The 26,474-nt window shown below is 41.0% G+C and overlaps 1 protein-coding gene across 7 annotated transcripts in view; it reads right to left on the bottom strand.

Moving 5' to 3' along the window:
- Positions 1 to 26,474, bottom strand: part of ppp2r3a (protein phosphatase 2, regulatory subunit B'', alpha) — a 265,190-nt gene that overhangs the window by 8,702 nt on the left and 230,014 nt on the right. For 6 of the 7 annotated variants that reach the window (XM_078410763.1, XM_078410764.1, XM_078410767.1 and 3 more), the window contains 8 exons: positions 18,562 to 18,636; positions 15,494 to 15,580; positions 11,955 to 12,111; positions 8,890 to 8,938; positions 7,428 to 7,517; positions 5,657 to 5,832; positions 2,310 to 2,428; positions 319 to 425 (listed from right to left, as the gene is read on the bottom strand). In XM_078410763.1, coding sequence (XP_078266889.1) covers positions 319 to 425; positions 2,310 to 2,428; positions 5,657 to 5,832; positions 7,428 to 7,517; positions 8,890 to 8,938; positions 11,955 to 12,111; positions 15,494 to 15,580; positions 18,562 to 18,636 — 860 coding nt within the window. The remainder of the gene's footprint in view (positions 1 to 318; positions 426 to 2,309; positions 2,429 to 5,656; positions 5,833 to 7,427; positions 7,518 to 8,889; positions 8,939 to 11,954; positions 12,112 to 15,493; positions 15,581 to 18,561; positions 18,637 to 26,474) is intronic. The other variant, XM_078410768.1, reaches the window with a different exon arrangement.

Here is a 26,474-nt window from a genome sequence, read left to right as displayed (position 1 = left end):
TTCAGCTTTTTGTGTCTGTCTTCAGTTTAAACCAGCATCTGCAGTTCCTTCCTACACGTAAGATAGAAGTTCTTTACTAATGAATCAAGTTTTGATCCATGCTGATCACATTTTGATTCCATCAATTTTAAGCTGCTAACCTTATTTTTAAAGCTGAAACATGTTGTAAAATGAATTTTAAAAAGGTCACCAGAAAAATGTTTTGAGCTTTGCAGCCAAGAAATGTCCAACCTAAGATTCAAAAGCAAAGAATTAAGATTTTCTCTGCTCTGCTGTGAGGCATTGAAAGAATGATTAACATTATTTGAAGACTCCTACCCTTCCTGTAGCTGTTCATTGGCCGATTCCTCAGCAACTAAAATTTCATATTCTTCAGCTGCGTACTTATCCCAGTCGGAAGGTTCTGGACCATCACTGTCGACATCCTGAAAGAAACAAAATACAATCGTCAATGACCATCTAGGGATTTAATACTGCAATTTTTTTAAATGTCTACATATTAATGAACAATTAACTATGCTTTAAATTTCAATTAACCTTATTTTGAAAACATTCAGTTTGACAAAAAACTGCATAATTTAATCAGGAAGCTAATGGTTTAGTTTTAGTTTTAGTTTAGCTTAGAGATACAGCGCGGAAGCGAGCCCTTCAGCCCACCGAGGCCAGGCCGACCAGCGATCCTCGTACTCTAGCATTATCCTACCACACAATAGGGACAATTTACAATGTTTACCGAAGTCAATTAACCTACACATCTGTACATCTTTGAAGTGTGGGAGGAAATTGCAGTACCCGGAGAAAACCCACGGGGAGAACGTACAAACTCTATACAGACAGCACCCGTAGTCCGGATCGAAGCTGGGTTTCTGGCACGGTAAGGCAGCAATTCTACTGTTGCCACATTGTGCTGCCCCTCACCAAAAAAATTAATTAAAAAAATAATTTAATAAATATATATATATAGATAAACTAGGTACTTAAGGGTAAAACTTTATACTGGGCTAGAATATAAATAAGAGTGAATAGGGACATTACCCCATTTTTTTGCTCCTCTTTGGTCAATATCAATGAAAGTGAATAATAAGGCATGATGTGGCATGCCTACTTGCTGCTATTGCTCAAGGCAAATTTATAGTCTACAACATTAAAGCTGAGATTGATCATGCTCCACAGGTGCCTTTGATAAAGCTCTCTTATCCATTGCTATCAAGTGTTGATAACCCCATAGGCAATATTACAAAGATTCAAAAGCATTAACTAATTATTCAAATTACAGAACATTTTTTAGAGGAACAAATTCAGAACTGTATAAACAGTATATTATAGGTTCACTTAGAGCTAGATTGCATAGCCTATAGAGACTGCCTATGAAGGCTGGGTTTGGGTGGACAGTGAGGTTGCTTCATAGATTGATGGAGGTTGTTGCCTCCCCCTCTGTTTTGGTTGCGCAAGGTCAAAGGGCAGCTATAACTTGACCTTTTTATCATGGAGCAATCTCCAGGCTTGGACGAGCTGTGCAGCCAAACAAAGCGAGGGGAGGACACTAGCTTCCATCAATTCCCACACTGTGGTAAAAAAAGGCCGCGGGATCCAGGAATCTGTCCACTTGAAATGACCAGGGTTCACCCCTAAGGCCCATATCCCAATGCAGCGCAGCTGCACCACTTGCACCAGCCTGTCCAACACCATCACTTGCAGGCAACCTCTCCACGCCAAGCTGTGGGCTATTCTCATCTGCAGGTGCACCAGTGCAGAACTAGGGGTTGAAGCAGGTTTCCAGCATGGTTCATGCAGACGCTTTCTTTTAAAATTACAGGTAAGTTCTTACGTGTGCATGTTTGGACTGGAGGAACAAGAGTACAACAACCAATTAGGGCTCCGCAAGATATGTTATTCAGGGTAGTTACACTTAATCGTGATTAAAATCCCAATGTTCTTAGTATATTTCTCTACTTTCACCCTTTCAGTTTTTTCTTTTTTTTTCTTTCTCTTTTTTTCTTACTTTCTCGTTCCTAGGCATAAGTTGCTTGTGTCAGAAATCATTCTTTATAGATGAGTCTCGATACCAATGACCAGTAGGTTTCGAGGGAATTCACTTGCATACCGAGCCATATTATCAATATTCTTGTATTATAAAACTTACCACCTTGCAGCATGATGTGAAATTAGCACGTCCTCTCAAATTAAGTAAATAGGTTCAGATCAGATCTGTTCTGTTGCTCAAACACATCCCGTCTTAAGCTTGGAACAAATGCTTTTTGCTTCTTTGGGGACAAATCAGACTGCTTGGTTGCCCCATTTACAGTTACCTTTTGCACAGCAAATGGATCTCTCTGCTCATGGTCCAGATACTTTTCTAAGTTGAAGCAGGTATCATAAAAGATATGAGCCATTCGGCACCTCTTTAGATCTCGCATGGTTATTTTACCTGGATAGAATAATAATAGTAACCATAAAACCGGTAAAACATTAGTCAAACTACAAATATCATTACATTGACAAATTACTTGCAGCCACTGTCTCCATTAAAGTGTTACATTTTCCTTACCTATCTATAAAGCTGTCAACAAACTTCCTCATTCGAAAACTACAGAGAGGAACCTTGCACAAATGGAAGGTGTCACCAATGGAGAAGAATTAGACATTGCATCTACACTCATTTTAGAATTGGAGGGAACAGAAATTTTTTAAGGTATGTGTAAACAATGACTTGGATGTTCAGATGACAATTTATATAGTAATAAATCGACTACAGCAGGAAATTCAGCATGAAATACTTAAGTAAAGTACCAGGTGCTAACTGTTATATGGACCAATAGTTGTGGTTGACAACACAAGAGGTTCGTAGGCTGCTCTGGAAGGTTAGATCACATGGGATCCAGGGAGAGTTAGCCGAACTGGATAGAAAATTGGCTTCATGGAAGGAAGCAGAGGATGATGGTGGAAGGTTGTGATTACTTAAACCATGCAGGAATGTTGTCACATCAAATGTGATAACCAGGAGAAGCATTTGCATCATGCACTTTAAACAGAAGTCAATGGAATTATGCTGAGACAGCAAAATAAGGGCTATTGAATGAATACATTTCACAAGCATGTAAGGGGGAAAACCATCAACTTGATATTAAATGTGGATCTGCACCCATTTCAAAACAGAAGATCATAATTATTCACTGATCGAGGATGTCTGAAGATGGGAACGTCTTGATATGATAGATCTTAGATGAATTACACACTGCACATACTGGCAGAGTACAGATGACAGCGATAGCCAAAATCTTGTATTTTGGCCAGATATTGATAAAGACCCATAAATGTCACCATGTACAATCTCCCAAAAGTGCAGAACAAGTGCATATCATCTAGATAAAGAGGTGAACCACATTTATAGAATTCACGTTGATTTTTTGACAGAAAGGCTTCAATAATTTTCCTGTTCAAATGGATTGGAGTTAGTCATGGAGGATCAAGAATGCTAGCAGAGCATATAATTGAGAGGCCGAGATCGATCTTTGCAACCCAAGGTATAGCTGAAGAATTGGTGTCAGGTCAATTTTGCCTCATGTGTTTTAAATTCTTCATGAGGAGCAAGCATATCAAGCAATCATTAATTCCCTCATAACATCCAGCTTCTAACAGTGTAACTGAAAACTGTCTCTATTCTTAGGAAGTATCGAGGAACAAGGCTTCCAGTATTATTAAGTCTAGTTAACTTTCTGTTCAGATATCATCCTGTGTCACACTCAATCACAGGATACACCCCAGCAGGACAGCTCATGAGCCACAGACTTTAAAACCACTTATAGACTTGTTATGGAGGAGGCAGTCGAGAAACTGTCGTGTAACCAACATTATGAATGGCGTCCCATCAACTCAATGGAAAAAGAATTCCGGTAATCCGAGAAAGTATTAAAACCAATAAAACAAGTGCTTCCTGCAGCAGAAAAATGCCGTATCATAGAAATATGTCATGACAAATGTGTTCCAGAAGTGCATACAGAAGAGCTTACAGACAAACAACAGTGAAATGAAGCAATTTGTAATGTATTCAATGGCACAAAAAGTAAAAATAATGCCAGCGATAAAAATATTGTTAAGGAGATCTAAGTGTCTGAGAAAACCAGTTGATGGACACAACCTATAATCACTGTGGTAAACACAAAATGCTGGAGTAACTCAGCGGGTCAGGCAGCATCTCGGGAGAGAAGGAATGGGTGACGTTTTGGGTCGAGACCCTTCTGGGTTACCCCAGCATTATGTGTCTGCCTTCGATTTAAACCAGCATCTGCAGTTTTATTCCTATAATCACTGTGTATACGTGAAACATTTCCAAAGAGGGAAATCAGTTTACTGTGTTTGCATGTAAATATGAAGGATGTAATGTGATGGCATCATAAGCTTCCCATTACCTGGCCTGGCCCCATCCTACCTGACTGACCTCCTCCACAGACACACTCCCACCTGCACCCTCCGCTCTGCTGCTGCCAACCTCCTGTCCCCCCCATCCGGACCAAACTCAGATCCTGGGGGGACAGGGCTTTCTCCATCGCTGCTCCCACCCTCTGGAACTCACTACCCCAAACCGTCAGAGACTCCTCCTCACTCACCACATTCAAAACATCACTGAAGTCTCATCTGTTCAGCACTGCCTTCAACCACTGACCGTCACCTCACCTTCTGTCTCCTTTTTCTGTTCGTTTACTTATTTATCTATTTATTTTCTTCTCTATGTTCTAGTAATCCCTGTAAAGCGTCTTTGAGTGTTTGAAAAGCGCTATATAAATGTAATGCATTATTATTATTATTATTATTACCACACAGTACTATGGTCAGTACGCGTTGCAACAGGAACCCACACTTTGAAGTTCCTGATGTCTCCCATAGATTATTACAACAGACAGCACCAAACCCTGGCTCACAGACCACCTCCAAATACAATACAAACACATTGCTAAAACTCTGGTTTGAAAACAATCTTGCTAATACTAGGATAGACACAAAGTGCTGGAGTCACTCAACAGGTCAGGCAGCATTTGGAGCCTGACCCTCTGAGTTACTCCAGCACTTTGTGTCTATCTTCGGTGTAAGCCAGCATCTGCAGTTCCTTTCTATTTGCTAAACCAGAAACTGTAGGCTTTCAATAATTCCCAAAAGAGTAATATAGGTTTCGATAGAGCAATAGACAATTATGTATGAAAAACTAAAACATTCTAACCTATCCTACGTTTTTATTGCTAAATGTTCCTTAAAATACCAAGTACTGAAAATTTACATTATTTAGTCACATTTGCATATCTCAAATACAAATTATTTAATGTTTAATATAGCTTCATTATTTTAGTCTAATTTCCATGTCCCCTACTGATGAAAGTCAATGTGTCACAAAATAGAGGAGAGACATCCATGTGATACAAGAATGCTCTGTTAAGTAAGCTCAAGGTGTCCTTTATACATATAGAATGATGATCATTCATAGCTACTTTCACGCTAGATACTGTTTACCAAACCAGCATTCCAGGGAGAAAAAAACATTGATGTGAAATTGCATTAACTCAGCCTATAATGTTTGATTATTCATTTTCTGATAAGAGTGTTGTTCCCTGCTCAAAGATAAAGATTGTAGAAACATTTGGGTGATATATTTGTAGTTATTTACCTTCACATTCTGGCTTCACAAGATCCAGCATCTGACAGAGGAGATCATGGAATGGCAAAGGCTCAATGCCCATTCCCTCCATCCGTTCACATTGCTCTTCATAGAAGTATTCTAGCTCATACATGGACAGCACTCCGTCCCCATCAATGTCCATGGCCCGAAACCAGTATTCCATGCTAAAAGAAAATGAAAACAACTTACTACTCCTTTCTACTCGGATTGTTTTCTCTAGAGCATTGGAGGCTGAGGGGTGACCTGATAGAAGTTAAAAAAATACTGAGAGGCATTGACAGCACTCTTTTTGCCAGGATCAAAATGTCACACACTAGAGGACATAGATTTAAGGTGATAGGAGGGAAAGTTTAAAGTTCTACCTACAGGTAACCACCATGTTACAATGAGCGGGTCCTGGAAAACAGTCCATATTCACAATTTTCCATAACATGAAGATTCATCATCTTTGCAGGTGCCAAGAAATGCAAGTTGAAAAAAGAAATGTGTATTTATTTTTTTACTTTAGATACAGCATGGAAACAGTCCCTTCGGCCCACCGGGTATGCGCCGACCGGTGATCACTAACACTATCCTACACACTAGGGACAATTTTTTACAATTTTACCAAAGCCAATTAACTTACAAATCTGTTAGTCTTTGGAATGTGGGAGGAAACCGGAGCACCCGGAGAAAACCCACGCAGTCACAGGGAGAACGTACAAACTTCACACAGACAGCACCCGTAGTCAGGATGGAACTTGGGTCTCTGGAGTAGTAAGGCAGTAACTCTAACCCTGCACCACCCAGAAACTTCAGAAGAGCAAAATTTTATTCCGTATCCCAGGTGTTTGGTATTAGTGATTTGTGAATTCCACAAGGGTGAATTTCCATTACCCGAACTGTCGTAATGGAGGGGTCATCTGTTCTTTACCTCATATTCTGAGACTATGATCCAAGATTCTGGACTATCCAGTTAAGGAAACATCCGCAGAGTACCATGCTTGTCCAGTCCTTTCAAATATTTTTCAATTGCCAATGTGACTGCCTCACATTCTTCTAAACTCTTCTGAATACAGGCCTTGTTAACCCAACTGCTTCTCATAAAGCCATTCCACCATTCCAGTAATCAGCCTGGTGGATCTTCATTACACTATCTCTATGATAACTATTTCCATTCTCAGGTAACGAAACCAAAACCATACACAATACTGCAGACATCACCAAGGTCCTATATAAAATCCTTGCTCCTGTACTCAAGATCCTTTGCAATGAGGGTCAACATCCATCTGCCTTTTTATCTGCCTGCTTTGCCTGGAACTTAGTTTTCAGCAATTGGAGTATAAAACATTCTTTGACTGTGAATATTTCCCAACCTGTTACCATCTAAATAATGCTGGTATCGCAAAATGCTGGTGTAACTCAGCGGGTCAGGCAGCATCTCAGGAGAGAAGGAATGGGTGACGTTTCGGGTCGAGACTCTTCTTCAGACTGACTCTTTGTTTCTTACCAAGGTGGCTTGTTTCTCATTTATCCATGTTTTATTGCATCTGGTATGTATTTGTCCACTCTTTTAACTTGTCAAACTTGCCTTGATGTCTCTTCCAGTTGATGCTGCAGAAACAGGTCTATTCACTGCCACCTTCTTAAAGTCAAATGAGGATGGGCAATAAATGCTGAACTTGACAATGTCCATATTGCAGGAATGAATAATAAACACAGAGGTGTACAGATACTAAGAGTTGGAAATGCTCATTCACAACCTTGTTATAAAAACTACCTTGTGGAATTCTTCTTATCTTCTTCTGAAAGGAGAAACCATACAAAATCAGCATAGCTCATTCGACCATCCCGCTGCACACAGTTTCCCCTGAAAATCAAAGACAGATGTGTTGTATTTACCAATTTAAAACTAAATCTTACTAAATCTCTTTTCAAGAAGACAAATGCAAAATGTTCTTAAAAAAAAAGTAAAATCTCCAACCCACACCCATAATCTCCAACCCACACCCATAATCTCCAACCCACACCCATAATCCAGGGCAGATAAAGCTAATTTCTACTTCTATCGGCGAGCTCACCTGCAATCCACCTCTGGAAGAAAAACATTAATTCTCTAATCCCCTTTAAACTCTTACTTCCCACCTTAAAATTATCGCTCTGAGTCTTTGACACCAATGCACAAGGCAAATTATCTTACCATCTACTCTATGCCAAAATGGCGGCGCTGCCATAGCAGCTGCGGCTTACCTGCGGGCCATTTGTCTTTGTGTTTTGTTGTTTTTTTGTGTCTTAATTGTCGATGTGATGTCGTGTTTTTGCGTTTGTGTACTATGTGGGGGGGGGGAGGGGGGGAACTGTAAAATTGTAAATATGTGTCCCTTCCGAACGGAGACCCGACCTTTGTTTTCTGGGTCGGGTCTCCGTTCCTGCTGCGGCCTACCATTGGCCCAACTCCTGGAACTGGCGGCCTCCAGGGCTCTGGTTCGCAGAGCCCGCGGATCGGACTTACCATCAGCGGAGCCGGCCGTCTTCGGAGGCTGCGGGAGCGGCTGCGACTCGCCTTAGGCTCGGGCCGCGTGGATGCCGACATCGGGAGCTCCGGCAGCGGCAGCGTATTCGCCCGCCACGGATCGCGGGGCTTGGGTCGCGGACATTTCACCGTCCGGCGCGGCCTAAAATAGGCCGCGGGATTTTTCTCTGCTGGGCGGGGGCTTCAATGTCGGGAGCCCCGACCGCCCCGACATGCAGCAACAGCGGCAGCGTGTTTGCCCGCCCCGGATCGCGGGGCTTGGGTCGACCCGCTGCGGACCGTCCGGCGCGGCCTGCAACCACAACCTGACCGCGGGAGAAGACGGCAGGGGAAGGGAAAACACATTGTGGCCTTCCGTCACAGTGAGGAGAGGACTGGAGGAGACTCACTGTGATGGATGTTTCTTTTTTTGTGTGTTTTTGGGGTTGTGTAATTTGCCTATTTTAATGCTTTATTGTGTAATCTGCCTATTTTAATGCTTTTATTGTTGGACGACTGAATTTCGTCCAAAAAAATCGTTTTTTTGGATGACAAATAAAGCTATCTTGAATATCAGAGTCCCTCTCTGCGTCCTCCATTCCAGTCACATATCTTTATCAATCAACTGCTCAAAAAACACAATGCAACTCCAAAGTGACAACCCCAATTTTGAAATAGCTCAATGTTTAAAAAAAAAATAATTATGCATAAATGACGATGTAACACTCACCTTGTGACTGCACCGGAGAATATTCGTTCAATAATTCTATTAGAGATAGCTGTGGAGAAAAATAAAAATAGCAATATTTCTTGGGTTGAACATGATGCTGCAGGTAGCAATGGGGTTAATACTGAGACTTTGAACAAGGAGGGAGCTGCTGCTGAAGCAACTCCTGATCATCATAGCCTCTGCTAAAGCAGGGAACCCTGTGGTTGGTCTACGCTGGAACTGAAGGAGAAAACAACCTGAATTCCTTATTACACCTCTTGTCTTTATGCAAGAAAAAAGGACACTAGTGATTTTGCGCTTTCCTCGTTTTAATGCATTTAAAATTTAACAAGTAGCATTTAGTCAAGGAATCACTGATAAAGACTGGGTCTAATTAATTTTGACGGCAAAAGCTGTCTCAAAGAAATCCACACAATTATTCTTTCTAGCAGAGCATTAAGGCTGACATATTGGACTCACGTCTTGACTTTAATCAAAACATTCTACCAAGGCTTTCTGTAAACATTTTAAGCATTGGCCACGGATTGCTATTTTTTACCCAACTGGTCCATGATACTGATATGTGATTGGTTACGACGTTATATTATTTACAAAGGTCTTCCGTTTTCAGTGAATCTTTCACTGAATCTTTCAGAGTCAAATATAATGGCTAGAATGATTATAGCAGGGATTCTGGAAAAAGAACAGAAAGACACCATTTAATCTGTCAAGTCTCATCAGGTTTTACCTGATGGCAAATAAGGCAGAAGAAATATAAAGAGAATTAAGGCCAGAACTCACGGTATTTCCTCGGAGATTTAGCAGAGAGCTTTGATGAAAGCCAAAATGAAGTGTTCAAAATGTCAGCAATGATACTGCTTTGTAAAGATTAAACTTGAGGATTTATGCGAGGCATCCCGTGCAGTCAAAATCAATGAGATTCAGAGTCGTTATCACCGATTTCTCTATGAACTGCTACTTGTTAAAATTAGAAACAGGGAAAAAACAAATTTTGCTTAGATTATTCTGTTAGCATTTTGCAAACACGATGTTCTGTCTTTAATGTATTTTATGCTCCTTTATTAAAATATGTTGGATATGTGTTTGTATTTTGCCTTCCAAGAATTTGCTCAGTCAGTTGCATTCATTGAAATTTGGGAGGCAGAGGACAATGCACAGTCAATTGATTTGGCACCTATAATGCCATTGACTGGGGTTGAATGATCAGACATTTTTTCTCTAGCATGAGAATTCAATTCAAAGTGAGAGTGGAGGAAATGTTGTCGTATTCCTTTGCCATTACTCTGTTTCAGCGGGACAGGCAGCATCTCTGGTGAGAAGGAATGGATTTCCATTCAATACCCCTTTGCTCATGGATTTGATACCAGGTTCAGGCCGAGTATGAAGCCTGGACAACTTAAATAATCCACTTCACGTACAATATCTCAGGCTTGCATAAGTGATTTAGGAGAAAATTGATGTTGATCTCTTCCGGCTCAGCATGCCACGGGTTAAAATTGGAGTAACTATTTCTGTAACTCAAACTTAAAGCAAAAGCACCTCATGTTACAACTAATAACTTTCCAATATGCCACTTAATATATAATAAATGTTATTGAAGAACAGTTTTGATTACTCCCACACTGTCAGGAGGTGAACAGAGTTTGTGCTAGTTCTGATGAGTTGCAGTGAGTGTGTGTGTGTGTGTGTGTGAGCGAGAGAGAAAGAGAGAAGAGAGAAAGCGAGAGACAGAGAGAGAGAAAAAAAAATAGAGAGAAAAAGCCAAAGAGAGAGAGAGAGATGAGAGAAAGGAGAAAACTCTTTAGCATGACTCATTATCACCAGACCCAGAAGAAAAAATGAGTTTCAAAAATTGGCAAACAAATAGAGAATGTAACAATTCTTGAAGTAGTTAACATTTTCTCAGTGAGATTTAGAAGACACTAGCCGGGCGTGGACCCGTTGGGACCAAATCTCTCCTGCGGGGCCGGCAACCCTCCGTCCAAACCTCTCCTGCAGGGCCCGGAAAACCCTCCCCCAACTGACGACACTCACCCACTCTACCCCCCCCCCCCCAACCTCCCTTAAAACTGACGGGAGGACAGGATAGGGGAGAGGGAGCCACTCACGCCGGCCCCGTGCGCAGGAGAGCTCTCCTCCCTCCCCCTCATTGGCTGCCACCAGTCACTCGGGTTGGACCACCCCCGGTGGCCATCTTGGGCACACACCCCCCATTGGCCACCACCCCCATCACACGGGGGGGGGGGGTCGAATAATACATGAATGAGAAATTTTAAAATAACAGGAAAATAGAGAACATTTAAAGTACTTATTATATTGTTTTCAAAAGAGCCAGGGAAGACTCAAAGGACATATAGTTATGTTTTATTCCATACTCAGAGAGTCAAAGAGTCATAAGCAGACTTATTATCCACTGAGTCCATATCAATATCAAGGAACAGTTATACTAATCCTGCACGAATCCATTTTTTACTTTACAACAATTCCCATAGATTCTACCACTCAGCCACTTGTCCGTCACTTGGGCTGGTCCCGCCCCTGGTGGCCATCTTGGGTACCCCCCCCACTCCTCATTGGCTGCCACTTCCCTGGGTCCTGTCCCTGGTGGCCATCTTGGGCACCCCTCATTGACCATCACGCAGGTGGGTCCCGCCCCCCAGCGGTCAACGTCCTCCCCCCCCCATTGGCCACCACTCCCATCAATCGGGCGGGTCCCATTGTGATGTCAAACGCAGCTGACGGCCAGGGAAATGGAGAAGTGATTTTTTTAACTTTAAAATGTCAATAACTTTAAAAATATAACACCAATTTGAACAAAACATCCTCCAGCCCACCCCAGGACAATGGTGAGTATGGTAGGCCTAAAATTGTCACGCTATCGTGTACAGTTTTGGCTGTATTTCCAGATCAACACACAAATAAACGGCCAAACAAACAAACGGCCAATCAAACAAGATGAGAGTTTTAGTAATATATACAGAAGATATGAAAACCTTAAGTTACTACACAAATATTATTAGATAACATTTAACACACATTGCTATGCCAGTTACAGAATTACTTACCATGGTCATTGTGTCTGGCCAAGTCCTTCTGGTCAACAAAGAGGTCATGGTCAGTGTCAAGTTCCCAAAATTTACAGTAAATAACATAGAAATGCTCATAAGAGAAGTAGTCTGTAATTTGGTTGATGTCCTCCTCTTCCTCCAGGAGGGCAAGAGTCTAAAGGCAAAAGGCAAATGTTATTAAATAGCAGGAACATTGGCAGTAATAAATTGATTATTCTCACATCATTACACTCTGGGTTTGCTCAGTAAAAGCATGGAACTGGTAACAAAGGCCCCTACCTTCTGCTGATAAAGATTTACCAGTAAGAAGCTCTTTGTGTAGCAAGTAATCCCTGATGACTGCACCTGAGCATTTGTATATGGAAGCCAGAGATGAGCTTGAGTTCAATGCCCTGACTTCCATTTCATCACCGGGCCCTCCTGTGGGGTGCAATCCCAACATGCTGAGTCATGAAGCCAAATGCACTGCACGTGAATGGCATCATCCACCTTCTTTGTAAAGTGTAGCCAAATATTCTTGGATATTTTCTTCATTTTCTCTTAATATTAATGTTTTTTATTGATAGGTTTACATCACTTTCATTCTTAATTATTTTTCTGCCCAGTCTCTCTTCCTCAATTCAGACTTTTACCTTCCTCTACTTCTCTTTTTATACTTGATCTAAAATTGAAGTCGCCCACTCTAATTCATCTTCACACTCTCACCTTTCATTTATAATTTTAAATGATCTTTAATTATTTGAAATGTATTGAACTGTTTTTTATGCGTCTCCGTCGTAAAAAGACAACTTGTTGAAGGGCTATTGGGCAGTCGATGGGCAGGACATCAGGATCTGCTCTACTTCATGGATTAGCTGTGGCAGGAAGGACTGGAGCTCTAGAGAAATGCAAGATCAAGTAAACGTGATGGTGGGAATAATGCAGTGGTTCAGAGGAGTGGTCAGGACTGGATGAAATGTCATCTGTCTTAGTGGCAAGGCAGATCTAGTTGGTTTCAGCTGGATTATCACTCCACAACTTTAATGCCGTTCAGGACAACCTTTCCCCCATTGGATTGTAGCTTTTAAAAATTACATGATTATAAACCAGCTACCGCTTATAATTGTGACATTGATCCTCCTAAAACTGCTCAAATTTAGATACCAATTACAGAAAGTACATGCTATTCCCAATTTCACTTCCCTTTATTTCATACAACATTGAAGACTGGATCCAGGGAGATCATTCAGCCCATTGAATCTAGTCCTGCTCTTCAAATGATAACCCAATCAATCCCATGCCATTACCTATTTGTTGGTAATCTATTCTCTCACATGTCCAGCAACTCCTCCCTCGTTCTCCTACCACCCATGTATATGGTGTAATTTACACTGGCCAAATAGCTCACCCAACAGGCAAATTTTAGGAATGTGGGAGAAAATTAGAATACACGGGTGTTATCCATGCGCTCACAGAGAGAAAGTACTCGTTGTTCACCAAAGTGCTGGATGATCAGCCCACCCTCCCCCTACCACTTTGCTCATATTACCAACTACTTTAGGGACAACATAATTTGTTCAGGGAAGCAACCACAAGCCTCGATGAGTACACAGACACTGTGACATCCTATGTCAGCTTTTGCGAGGACAGTTGCATTCCCACCAAGACCCGGATCTGGTTCAATAACGACAAGCCCTGGTTCATAGCAGAACTCAGACAGCTCCGCCAGTCAAATTATGAGGCCTACAGGAGCGGGGATGCAGACCTCTACAGGCACGCCAAGTACAAGCTGAGAAGAGGAATCAGAGCTGCCAAGGAAAGGTGCTCTGAGAAGCTGAAGAGCAAGTTCTCAGCTAATGACTCATCTTCAGTGTGGAAGGGCTTGCAAGAAATCACCAGCTACAAGAGGAAAACCCCTTGGACTCCTTGGACAATCATCAGCTGGCCAACGACCTGAATGAGTTCTACTGCAGGTTCGCGAAACAGAAACATAACCCTGGGCCCCCCACCCCCAATCACCACTTCACACCTACTCACAGCCTGACTCCATTCTGCAAAGACTGGACCCTTCAACACCCACTCCTCCTCAATCAGCCAAGAAGGTTGTTGGTTGCAACCTTCCCCCCATTGACGAACTGTACACTGCAAGGAAGCGAGCGGGCAAGATCATCTCTGACCCCTCTCACCCTGACCACAAATTCTTTGAAGCACTTCCCTCTGGAAGGCGACTCCGGACTGTCAAAGCAGCCACAGCCAGACATAAAAACAACTTTTTTTCCGCGAGTAGTAGCTCTACTCAATATTCAAAAGTCTGTAGTCTCTTTTTGCTCTGGTTTATTTCACTCACATGTTTAAACTGTAATGTTGTATTTTTAATGTTTTATGCTTTAGTCTTATTTGTTTATTGTATGTTCATGTTGTTACTTGCGAGCGGAGCACCAAGGCACATTCCTTGTATGTGTACATACTTGGCCAATGAACTTATTCATTCATTCATTTAACATCTAAATGTTCACAGGCAGATCTAAAAGGGAAAGCTACAAAACTTGGGCCAACATGTTTTCAAATAAAATTTGAGTTATTAGTTTACATCAAAATCTTCAAATGATAATCCAATTCTCACACAGACAACAAAGATATCTGTTAAAATAAACACAGTACCAGATAATATTTTCAGCGCGCAAATTAACAAAATAAAATCCCCATTACCTATTTATGAAGAGTGTCAAAGATCAACAGGACATGTTAGATACATGGAGCTTAGCAGTCTCTATGCTATAGGAATCTCTTCTCTCAGAGATGCAGTAAAGCAAACCGAGATATACTGTAAAACTTTCCTCAATTATTTTACCATTCGACGTATTGAATATTTTTCTTTATCCACTTGTTGTGAAGTTACAACAAGCAACTGTTGCAAGTGTTCAAATTGGGCAGCTGAGATGGTAAATGGCCTCTTCTTGGTGAATCTAAACAACGTGCTAAGTTTGAAGAAGGGTCCTAAACCAGAAACATCACTTGTCCATGTTCTCCAGAGATGTTGCCTGACCTGTTGAGTTACTCCAGCAATTGTGTCCTCTTGTGTGAACCAGCATCTACAGTTCCTTGTTTCTACAATTTGCTAAGCTTGTCGGAGATATCCAGTGTTTTAGTTTTTAGTTTTAGAGATACAACGCGGAAACAGGCCCTTCGGACCACCGAGTCCGCGCCGACCAGTGATCCCCGCACATTAACACTATCCTCTACACACTAGGGACAATTTACGCATACACCAAGCCAATTAGAATGCGGGAGGAAACTGAAGTTCTTGGAGAAAACCCACAAAGTCATGGACTACGGGTCCATGCAGACAGCACCCGTAGTCGGCATCGAACCTGGGTCTCCGGCGTTGCAAGCACTGTAAGGCAGCAACTCTTCAGCTGCGCCCAAAATGGAAGAACTGATATGACAAAATAAGCAGACTTGCCCATTTTTTAATTGTGATTTTATGCTCTCAGCTTTGTTGCTGATAACATACTGCTCTGTCTGACAAATTGTAGGAAATCTGGACCTTTACGTACTTGCAGGAAGTTGCTCTTCCTCAGTTCCGTCAGTGTTATCTTGCCAGACCAGGATCTGTTGACTGTGTAGAATATTCTCTGTATAACCTATGGTGAAAGAAAATAAACAAACCATAAATAAACCCACGGCGCAGAGATCTGCAGAAATCAAACAGTGCTGATTCCCAGGAGAAAAGGGCAGACAGCAGTTCCATGCTGCAGTTTAGACAGCCATCCAATAAAAATGCCAGTAGGGTCTTGCCAACCTCAACAATGTGTCTGATCGCCAAGGAGAAATTAGCATTCTATTTTAATCACCTCACCATGACTTGTTAATAAACCAAAGGATTAACATTATTCACGCATCAAGAAAACCAATGACAAGCTACCTACCTAATAAGGAGAGTCCTATGATAGAGGTTACCTTTGACCACTCACTCTTTCCATGACATGAGGATTTTGAAATCCTTAGCACTTACTCATGCACACAGAAGTGGCTGCTGTTGTTAACCCCTTTGCCTTTTTGTTTGTGAGGTAATCACCCAAACCTGACTATTTTTCTGACACCGGGATCTCAAAATCCTTTCCTTCACCAATCACTGAAGGGGATTTAATTTCGGGACACTAGCTCCTGAGAAACCTGCACAGCATTTGAGGGAGTTGAAGAAGTGGATAAAGCAGCAGTTTTGATAACAATGGAAACCACAAATAGAAGAGAAATCTGATCATGGGATATCCAGAATGGGTCCTTTCCCAATGGTACATTTGTTTTGGTCATGGCAATAATAAACTTTATCTGTAGCACAACAGGTGAGGTGAGGAAAAAGACAATAGACAATAGGTGCAGGAGTAGGCCATTCGGCCCTTTGAGCCAGCACCACCATTTACCGTGATCATAGCTGATCATCCACAATCAGTACCCTGTTCCTGCCTTCTCCCCATATCCCTTGACTCCGCTATCATTTAGAGCTCTATCTAACTCTCTTTTGAAAGCATCCAGGGAATTGGCCTCCACTGCCTTCTGAGGCAGAGTTCACCAGCTTCACAACTCTCTGAGTTCGGGATTCCCCCTACATCGGGAACACGTTTCCTGCCTCTAGCGTGTCTAATCCCTTAATAATCTTAAATGTTTCAATAAGACCCCCTCTCATCCTTCTAAATTCCAGAGTATACAAGCCCAGTCGCTCCAGTCTTTCAACATACGAGTCCCGCCATTCCGTGAATTAACCTCGTGAACCTACGCTGCACTCCCTCAATAGTAAGAATGTCCTTCCTCAAATTTGGAGACCAAAACTGCACACAATACTCCAGGTGTGGTCTAGGGCCCTGTACAACTGCAGAAGGACCTCTTTGCGCCTATACTCAACTCCTTTTGTTATGAAGGCCGACATTCCATTAGCTTTCTTCACTGCCTGCTGTAACTGCATGCTTACTTTCAGTGACTGATGAACTAGGACACCCAGATCTCGTTGTACTTATAAGAAAATAACTGCAGATGCTGGTGCAAATCGATTTATTCACAAAATGCTGGAGTAACTCAGCAGGTCAGGCAGCATCTCGGGAGAGAAGGAATGGGTGACGTTTCGGGTCGAGACCCTTCTTCAGACTCCCGTTTTCCTAACTTGACACCATTCAGATAATAATCTGCCTTCCTGTTCTTACCACCAAACTGGATAACCTCACATTTATCCACATTAAACTGCATCTGTCATGCATCTGCCCTGTCTTCCCTGCTAAGGTCTCTTTCCAGTCAACTCGGCCAGCTCCTCCCTCATGCCTCCATAGTCCCCTTTGTTCAACTGTATTGCTGACACTTCTGATTTTCCCTTCTCTCTCTCAAATTGTAGATTGAAACTTGTCATTATGAACACTACTTCCTAATGGCTCTTTTACCTTGAGTTCCCTTATCAAATCCGGTTCATTACACAACACTAAATCCAGAATTGTCATCTCCCTGGTAGGCTCCAGTACAAGCTGCTCTAAGAATCCATCTTGGAGGCACTCCATAAACTCCCTTTCTTGGGGTCCAGTACCAACCTGATTTTCTCAGTCTATCTGCATGCTGAAATCTCCCATAGCCACCATAGCATTACCTTTGCAACATGCCAATTTTAACTCTTGATTCAACTTGCACCTTATGTCCTGACATCAGTCTGAAGAAGGGTCTCGCCCCGAAACACCGCCCATTCCTTCTCTCCTGAGATGCTGCCTGACCTGCTGAGTTACTCCAGCATTTTGTGAAAAAGTATTGCACCTTATGTCCTGGCTACTGTTTGGGGCCTGTAGAGATAACTCCCATTAGGGTCTTTTTACCCTTACAATTCCTCAGTTCTATCCATACTGACTCTACATCTCCTGATTCTATGTCACCCCTTGCAAGGGACTGAATATCATTCCTTACCAACAGAGCGACCCCACCCCCTCTGCCCACCTGCCTGTCTTTTCGATAGGACGTATACCCCTGAATTTCCAGCTCCAGCCCTAGTCCTCTTGCAGCCATGTCTCTGTATTTGCTACAACATCATACTTGCCAATATCTAACTGAGCCTCAAGCTTTATATAAGAAACTGTATATGGTTTCATTTTTCTCCAGCCACATTTTTGAGGGGACTTCTGGGGGGGGGATTTCAAGTATGCTCTCGTAATTTTGACAGGATTAAAGGAGGTGCCAGACCACCAGTTGCCAGTGGTATTTTGAAGTGGCAGCATAATAATGAAGAATATTATCGCAACATACTTCAGAACGCAGGAAAATCACAATACTAATATGTCAGTTCTCAAACCGCTCTGTATGGAATAACCCATTGCAATTGTCACCACACACTTTGGGGAACAATGTCCAATAGCCAAAGGTACCAAAGTGTTGTCACTGCATAAAACTATTGATATTTGCAGATGGCAATTTAAAAAAAATCATAAACAGTAAACATTCATCAAAGTGAGATGTCCAGTGACCTTGGGGATTCCAGATTCCCCCTGACATTCCCTCAGGAACCAGATTCCCGGAGGAATTTCCTCGGGGATTTCCTTTGGGACACCTATTGTGAAACCCGTGATTTGCAAGTGCAGCTTTTCCAACCTGACATTACCGTGGTAATGTATCGTGAATGGAATTCTGGTGCATCCTTCAAAAACGTGAGCCCCGGATGAGTATCCACAATATCCTATGGGGGGACATTTAAAAATATAATTAGTCTTTGAATCTGGATCATTCTACCTGGCAAAATTAACACAACTCATCGATATATCGATACAGACCCTGTACCAAGACTTTATGGCTCAGGAACATTAGCATTAGCAATAGTTGTTGACCATCGCCCCTCAAGCACCCTCTGCCATTGGGTTATATCAAGGCTCTTCTGCAATTCAACATCATTTTACATGTAGGGCCAGGCAGCAACCCTGGAGAAAAGAATCCTTCCAAAAGTTACTCCAGCTTTTTGTGTCTATCTTCGGTTTAAACAAGCATCGGCAGTTCCTCCCTACACATCATTTTACATGTCTTTTTTTTTCCCTTGGTTATCTCCACCTAACAAAAAACTTTTCTCAATCTTAAGAGCTCTGATTACTCCCAAATCTGCAGATTTCTGCATGAAGTGAATCCCAGATATTAATTGCCTTCAGTGATAAAGTGCTGCTTCATTTCATTCCCGAATGACCTAAGTTGGCTCTGACATGCAGTTCTTAAACTTCTCCCAACAAAGGATAGTTTTAAAAACACCTTAAACAGGGCTAATCTCATATTCAAGTTGTGAAAGAGGATAATATTTCCTTTACATTTCTGTAAACTTGTGCAAAGTTCACTACAAGTAGTAAAATGACTTTGAGGTTTTATTGCTAAAATGAAACATAAGAAATGCAAGCAAGTATAAGAAACAGGAGCAGGCAACATGTCTTTTCATCCTATTTCCTTATTAGATTGCATCTTAATTCCTACCCATTTTCCAAAATGCCTAAATTCCCCAGGTTTCCAAAAACTTATCAATCTCAGTCTTCACCAATGACTGAGTGATCTCTGGGATTCTTTGAAACACAACATTCTCATCGTCAGAATGCCTTGACTTCAACTTAAATATTGACCCATACTTCAAGTCTGTATCCCTTAGTTTTAAACTCCCCTGCTATGAAAAAAAAAATCTGTATTCACCTTGTCAAGTTGCTTCAGAATCTAATTGGCTTCAATGAGATGACATTTTATTCTTCTGAACTCCAAATAATGTTTTCTGCCAATTTACCATGTAACTACCCATAAATGTACGTGTCCTTGTGATAAATAATGTGGCACAATATTGGATGCCTTTTAAAAATCTAAAAACACCATCGTTTCTGCGGCTTGCTCATCATATCCTCTTAAGACTGAAATATATAATTTCTCATTCATAATGCAACCTTACATGTTGCATGATCATGGTATGCTTTTCAAAGTTACTACTTTTTTAATAATTAACATTCACATCTTCTTAACAACTAATGTCTAGATAACTAGACAGAGGTTTATCATTGCCTGTCCCCTCCCATTCCTGAAAAGCAGTGCTACATTTTCTGCATTATAATCTGTTGAAACCCTTCCAGAATTTTAACAGGTCACAAGTAACATATTTAATCTCCGCAGCCATCTCTTTTAGTACCCTCAGACATAGACCATGATGAGTGGAGCATTTGTTGGCTTTTATTCCCTTTAGTTTCTAAAAGTTTTTTTTTAAATTACTAATTTCTGGAAAGATTTTAACATTGCATGTTCTAAGCTTCCTGCATCAACTGGAGTGTGTTTATATCCTTTGCTATGAAGATGGACACAAAATTCTTATTGAAAAGCTCAGATATTTTTTATTCTCCACTTATTCTCCACAGATATTTTACCACTGGAAATAAGTTGGTCATTGTTCTTCAGTTACAAATAGGACAAACATCCCTTGGGCACATTCTCGCGACTAACTCACTCACTGCGTTATTTTAAATATAGTCATTTATAAACATTGATGTTATCGGAGCACAGCTTCAGTTTGCAATACATAACTCAAGGCTTAACACCATGCAAGGTAATTGCAGAAACATTAGGAATGAGATTCTGATCAAGGATAATCCTATTTAAATAATTTACGGTATGTTTATTTACAAATGATAAAAGAGATTCTTATGAACCAAAATTTAGAGAATTTAATTTCACATGGAAAAGGTGAGAGGTTTCTATGTGTTTGTTTTAATTGTATTCAAGGTGTTAAATTATTTGCATAATCTCATTAAATGCTCGAGGAATTAATGAATTTCCAGGTTAATTGCAATTCCTAAGCTAATTTCTGATAAATCGTGGAAGCCCTATAAATTATTTTATTCCTCTCATGGGAGTACATTGCTGGCAAGGACAGTATTAAATACCCATGCCAAATTCCCTGAAAGTGTCTAGACAGAAGTAGAAGGTATTTATTTCACAAAATGCTGGAGTAACTCAGCAGGTCAGGCAGCATCTCAGGAGAGAAGGAATGGGTGACGTTTCGGGTCGAGACCCTTCTGAAGGGTCTCAACCCGAAACATCACCCATTCCTTCTCTCCTGAGATGCTGTCTGACTTGCTGAGTTACTCCAGCATTTTGTGAATCTGCAGTTATTTTCTTAGACAGAAGTAGACATCAGTCCATAGCAAATGGACTTGCTAGTCCATTTGTGAGGCATTCAACAATCACATGCTATGGGCCGAACATAGGCCAAATCAACTAAGGACAGCTGATTTCCTGAGAGCATTCTCTGAAAGACAGCAGTGAATTAGATGGGTGTTTATTGCAATCACATGTTTAATGCTTAACATTGTTAATACAAATTATTTAAAAACAAATATGGACACAAAATGTTTCGGGTCGAGACTCTCGACCCGAAACGTCACCCATTCCTTCTCTCCAGAGATACTGCCTGTCCCGCTGAATTACTCCAGCTTTTTGCGTCTATCATCAGTTTAAACCAGCATCTGCAGTTCCTTCTTACACATTTTTTAACTAATTCCAGATTGTTTAATGGAATTTAAAATCCTCAGCTAGAGTTGACACTTAGAACATAGAACAGTCCAGCAGAAGAACAGGCCATAATGTCTGTGCTGAACACGAGGCCAATACCTTCTCTTATCTCCCTGAGCACATCCCTCCATATCCATTTGATTTTCCAAAAGCCTCTTAAGTGCCACTATCATATATACCTCACTGCCCTTAGTAAAAAACAGTCGCCCTGCACATCTTTAAATTTTCCTCCCCTCACCTTAAAGCTGTGGCCTCTAGCATTTGAATTTTCCATCCTGGGAAAAAGGATCTAACTGTCTACCCTATCTATGCCTCATAATTTTATACATTTCTATCAGGTTTCCCCGCAACCTCCAGCGTTCCAGAGAAAATAATCCAATTCTGTCCAACCTCTCCCTGTAGCTAATATCCCCTAATACAGGCAACATTCCAGTAAAATTCCTCTGCACCCTTTCCAAAGCCTCCAAATCCTTCTTGCAATGGGGTGATCAGAACTTGAACTTATGACTATGGAACTTTACTCCAGGTCTCTAGATTGCTAATTACTAAATAGAAACAGAAAATACTGGAAATACGCAGTGCAGAGAGAAACAGCATTAATGTTTCATTTAAGTAAGCATTCATTCAGATGCCATCAGGAATGGTCCCTTGAATTGAAGTGTCACTAACTTCAATAGTTAACTTTCTCTCTCGCTCTCCACTTATGCTGTCTGTTTTGCTGGGTATTTCCAGCATTATCACTTTTTATTTCAGATTTCAGCATCGATTTTGAACTTAATACTGCTAAACTGATGTCATGTGAAGGCCAGTGGGGGACGTAAACAATGATGGCACATCCATGATGATAAGATTATTCACGACAATGACCTTGTCAGTGGTGTGTGTGCATGCGTTTGTTTTTAATCTACTGCTTTCTTCAGGTTTGCATTCTCCATGTACCACCCGTTAGTTAAGCATGATCACTACCAATATCCCAGCACCTAACTCGGATGGTCACGTGGATTTATCATGGGAGGCATCACTTCAAAGCCTCATGTTTTGTCGGTCCAGGTCTGATGTCAGATCCTAGAAGGGCAGCTTTTTGCATTTACTTTCTTCCTCCAAACTGTTTGATACCTATTTGTTGATAATCTTGGGTGCGGGCTCAACTCAGGTGTTTGTGCCAGATGCCGTTTCCTCACCGCCAACTTTTTTATTAATAAAATGAAAAGTTGTAGGAAAGGACTTTGAACTTTGAAGCAAAAAAATTGTTTTGATCAAAAAACCCAATCTATGCAAGATTATTGTAACAAAATAATCTTGATGATGTACTGCGAGCTTTGAGGGAGAACAGCTTCTGTGTGCGGAGATAACAGGGATATCTCCTGCAACAAGCTCAGGGGAGTAACTTCATAGTTAATTTGCTTTGCCGGTCAAATGATGTTTCACAAATACTCAAGATTGTACTGCCCTGCTCAACTGTAAGGCAGTTGACTTAACTATTTTGTCAGTTGAAGAAAAGATTTCCTAGTCATCTTGATGATTTTAAATTACTTTAATTATCTTGTAGAAATAACTTCAAATCACTAACAAGCCAATTATAGCTGAAGGCTATAAAGTTACCATATTTTTTTGCCTAATTTGTATTTCAGCTGAACTCCTGCTGTGGTTGGCATACTAATCACTAGCGTTTGGCTCCTAGCGTTCTCTACAGTTTCCCCTGTGTAAACGTACCATTTTGGACATCACATTTAATTTGGGTCCCAGTGGTACGTTGTTCCTCCAGAGACACGAGAGTTGTTTGAATCAATTCGTGTACTCGGATGAGTGTTATTAAATGGCTTTCCTAACATGCATGCCAATTTTTTTTTAAAGCTGTATTTAATATGAAGAAGTCTCGACCCGAAACGTCACCCATTCCTTCTCTCCAGAGATGCTGCCTGTCCTGCTGAGTTACTCCAGCATTTTATGTCTATCTTTATTATGATGCTGATCACTGCGAAATGCCAAATGTCCAAAGGAAATACTCAGACATAGCGATTCCATTTAAAGTTGAAAGGCGATTTTAAAATGAATAATGCGCAGGAAGACACAAAGTGCTGGAGTAACTCAGCGGGTCAGACAATAGACAATAGGTGCAGGAGTAGGCCATTCGGCCCTTCGAGCCAGCACCACCATTCAATGTGATCATGGCTGATCATTCTTAATCAGTACCCCGTTCCTGCTTTCTCCCCATACCCCCTGACTCCGCTATCCTTAAGAGCTCTATCTAGCTCTCTCTTGACAACTCTGGAGAACATGGATAAGTAAGTTTCTGGTCGGGATTCACTAATTTTCAACACGTAGCTCTCTCCAATACTGTTGAAAACTTAATCAGGGCCAAATGGAGAGATATATTGAGAAATAATAATAAATTAGTAAAACATTAGCTTTAACCTATCAGTGGTATCAACTTTTTAGGTGTTCAAGAAAGTGGTTGGCATTATGAGTGGTTGGTTGGCATTATATATTTGTTTGCAGGATGGGATGATGATAGCCATGATTGGCCTTGAACTAAGTGGCTTGCTTGGTCATTTCAGAGGGCAATTATAAATCTACCACATCATTGTATCTGGTGTCATTTCAGCCAGATTGGTTATGGGTAGCAGATGATGTTAGTGTACCCGATCAGAGACTTTGGTTCCCACCCACGTCTGACAGGATCCGACATCATATGAGGGCTGTGTTGGGCATCAACAAAAGTCACAACCCTATGTGCTCAGATAACATTTTTCAGTGCGACAGTGGGGAAAAAAAATTCTGTTAGCATATTAAATCATTTGAGGAGTAAGATAAGTGACAATCCATTTAGGAAGGGATTGACAATCATATGTTGAGACTACACATAAGAGGCACTGAATACAGAGTTAATGCAGGCTAACCACAGGGAGGAACTAGCTAGAGGTGATGGAATCTTAGGCCCAGGCCTCGTCTCCATATCACTAAAGTGGGAGTGGAAGAGCACTTATAACTCACCCTGTTAACCTGCTTCCAGGTAACTCATTTACAGACCTTGGAATTAACACACCGTGATTTTTTTTTGGTATCTGGATCCTGACTCACAAGCCCAGATCAAGTCAGATTAGGGCATCTACAGAATGGCCAAATTGGTTTAAATTTTGCACCCGAACAGACATCTGAACCAGATGAGTTTTTTTCCCAGTAATTTGGGTGTAATTTCTTTGGTCACTGCATCTTTAAAAATAAAAAATTCAGTTGGTTAAATTGTGGAGTACTGGAGATAAACACAAAATACTGGAGTAACTCAGTGGGTTAGGCAGCACCTCTGGTAAAAGGAATAGGCGAGGTTTCAGGTCAGAACCCTTCTTCAGACTCCACCTGGAGTACTGGTCCAGGTTTACATGCAACACAGCAGTAATTTAGAAGCTCTACTGTCATATCTCTAAACTGAGGTGATATTCACATAAACAGTTAGGGCAGGATAAATTAAGAACAAACAAGAATATACAGAGAATATCAAACTCAACAAGTGGCACCCTTATAACACTATAAAACTTACAATTAGCAGGCAAAACATCTAGTATATGAAAAGCAAACTATCAAAATGAGCGCTATTTAAAAAAATCTGTGAATTATCACCAATTAAAGTGCTTTCCTTTGTATGAAAGGGAACAGTGGGCAATTTCTGTACACATTTACCTCTTATTTAGAGGGGTGCTGCTACTTGTAGGATCTTCTAGCAGCTGTTTTTAATTCAATTAGCCAGTGAAACAAGCACAGGGGTAAACTTTAAACATGCTGCATGCTTTAATAGGATTCATAACTGAGAAATCAGCAAGATTTAATGTCTTTTTTTTAAGTGATGAAAAGGAATTTAAGACTTTTGGATTTTGGGTCACAACTCATTCACAAATGCTTCTTGGGTACTGGAGATACGTGGTGGTACCGTTAGATATAGTTACTATAAAATGATCAGGATGAATTGTTCTTAACACCATCCTTCAATATGTAGTCTAAGGCCCAATGGCATTGGAAATGCTCTTGGTTATCCACAACATTATTGTAATTTGCCACACCCAAAACATCAAGGAACAAGAGGGTTGGCTGGTACAAAAGCCTGCTCTAGCTACGAATCCAGTGGTTCTCCTACTGGATCAGAAAATAAAGGCATTGCACCCTCATTTCCAACTTCTGCAATTGAAAAGTACTTGTATGTTGAATCTGCTTATGGATAAGTACAATTAAAATGTTGGTGCATTACTTAGCTGTACTTAATGATAGATTTGTTGCACCCTCCCACTCATAAAAGATATTACCGTAGTATACAGTAGAGCCTAAAATTTGTATTTGTGCCAATAGATCGGTACAATTTTACAGTGGGAAGATCTAGATTCCTACAATAGCACCATCTGCTGTACAAATGAACAATGACCTTTACTTAGATCAGTAATGAATATCAGAGCCAGTGAGTGTGATAACTGGGACATTAACTGACCCTGTTTGGAAATGTCTGATTATTCCTGGGAAAGTAGATAATGCTCTGGCAGCCCAAGGGATGCCAAGAACTTGCAACATTTTTATATTGCAAAGAAGCCCTTCTTATTTAATGTAAACAAGTGTTGAGAATTTCAGAAATAAAAATCTAATTTTAAGAGCATCATAAAAATTTATAGGAGGAAGGGTGGCAGGACCCAGTGGTGTGAATACTGAGGTTCCCTGTTAGAGAGGAGCAGTAGAACCCAGGAGAGACATTAGGGGAGTCATTCCACATGATGTTGTCTGAAGAAGGGTCCCAAACTGAAGCATCATTTATCCATGTTCTCCAGAGATGCTCACTGTCCCGCTGAGTTACTCCAGTACTTTTGATCAGAAATGTTGTTCTGCGTGATTGTGTGACATTCATGCCTTATGCTACATTCATGCAGCATATTCAAACCCTTCTTAAGTAAAGGCACAGCATTAGCCACTCTCCAGTCTTCTGGTACCTCACCCATGGCTGAGGAAGATACAAAAAAATCT

Source organism: Rhinoraja longicauda, chromosome 13, assembly GCF_053455715.1.
Source record: "Rhinoraja longicauda isolate Sanriku21f chromosome 13, sRhiLon1.1, whole genome shotgun sequence".
NCBI lineage: Eukaryota > Metazoa > Chordata > Chondrichthyes > Rajiformes > Arhynchobatidae > Rhinoraja > Rhinoraja longicauda.
This window is presented reverse-complemented; position numbering and strand designations above follow the sequence as displayed.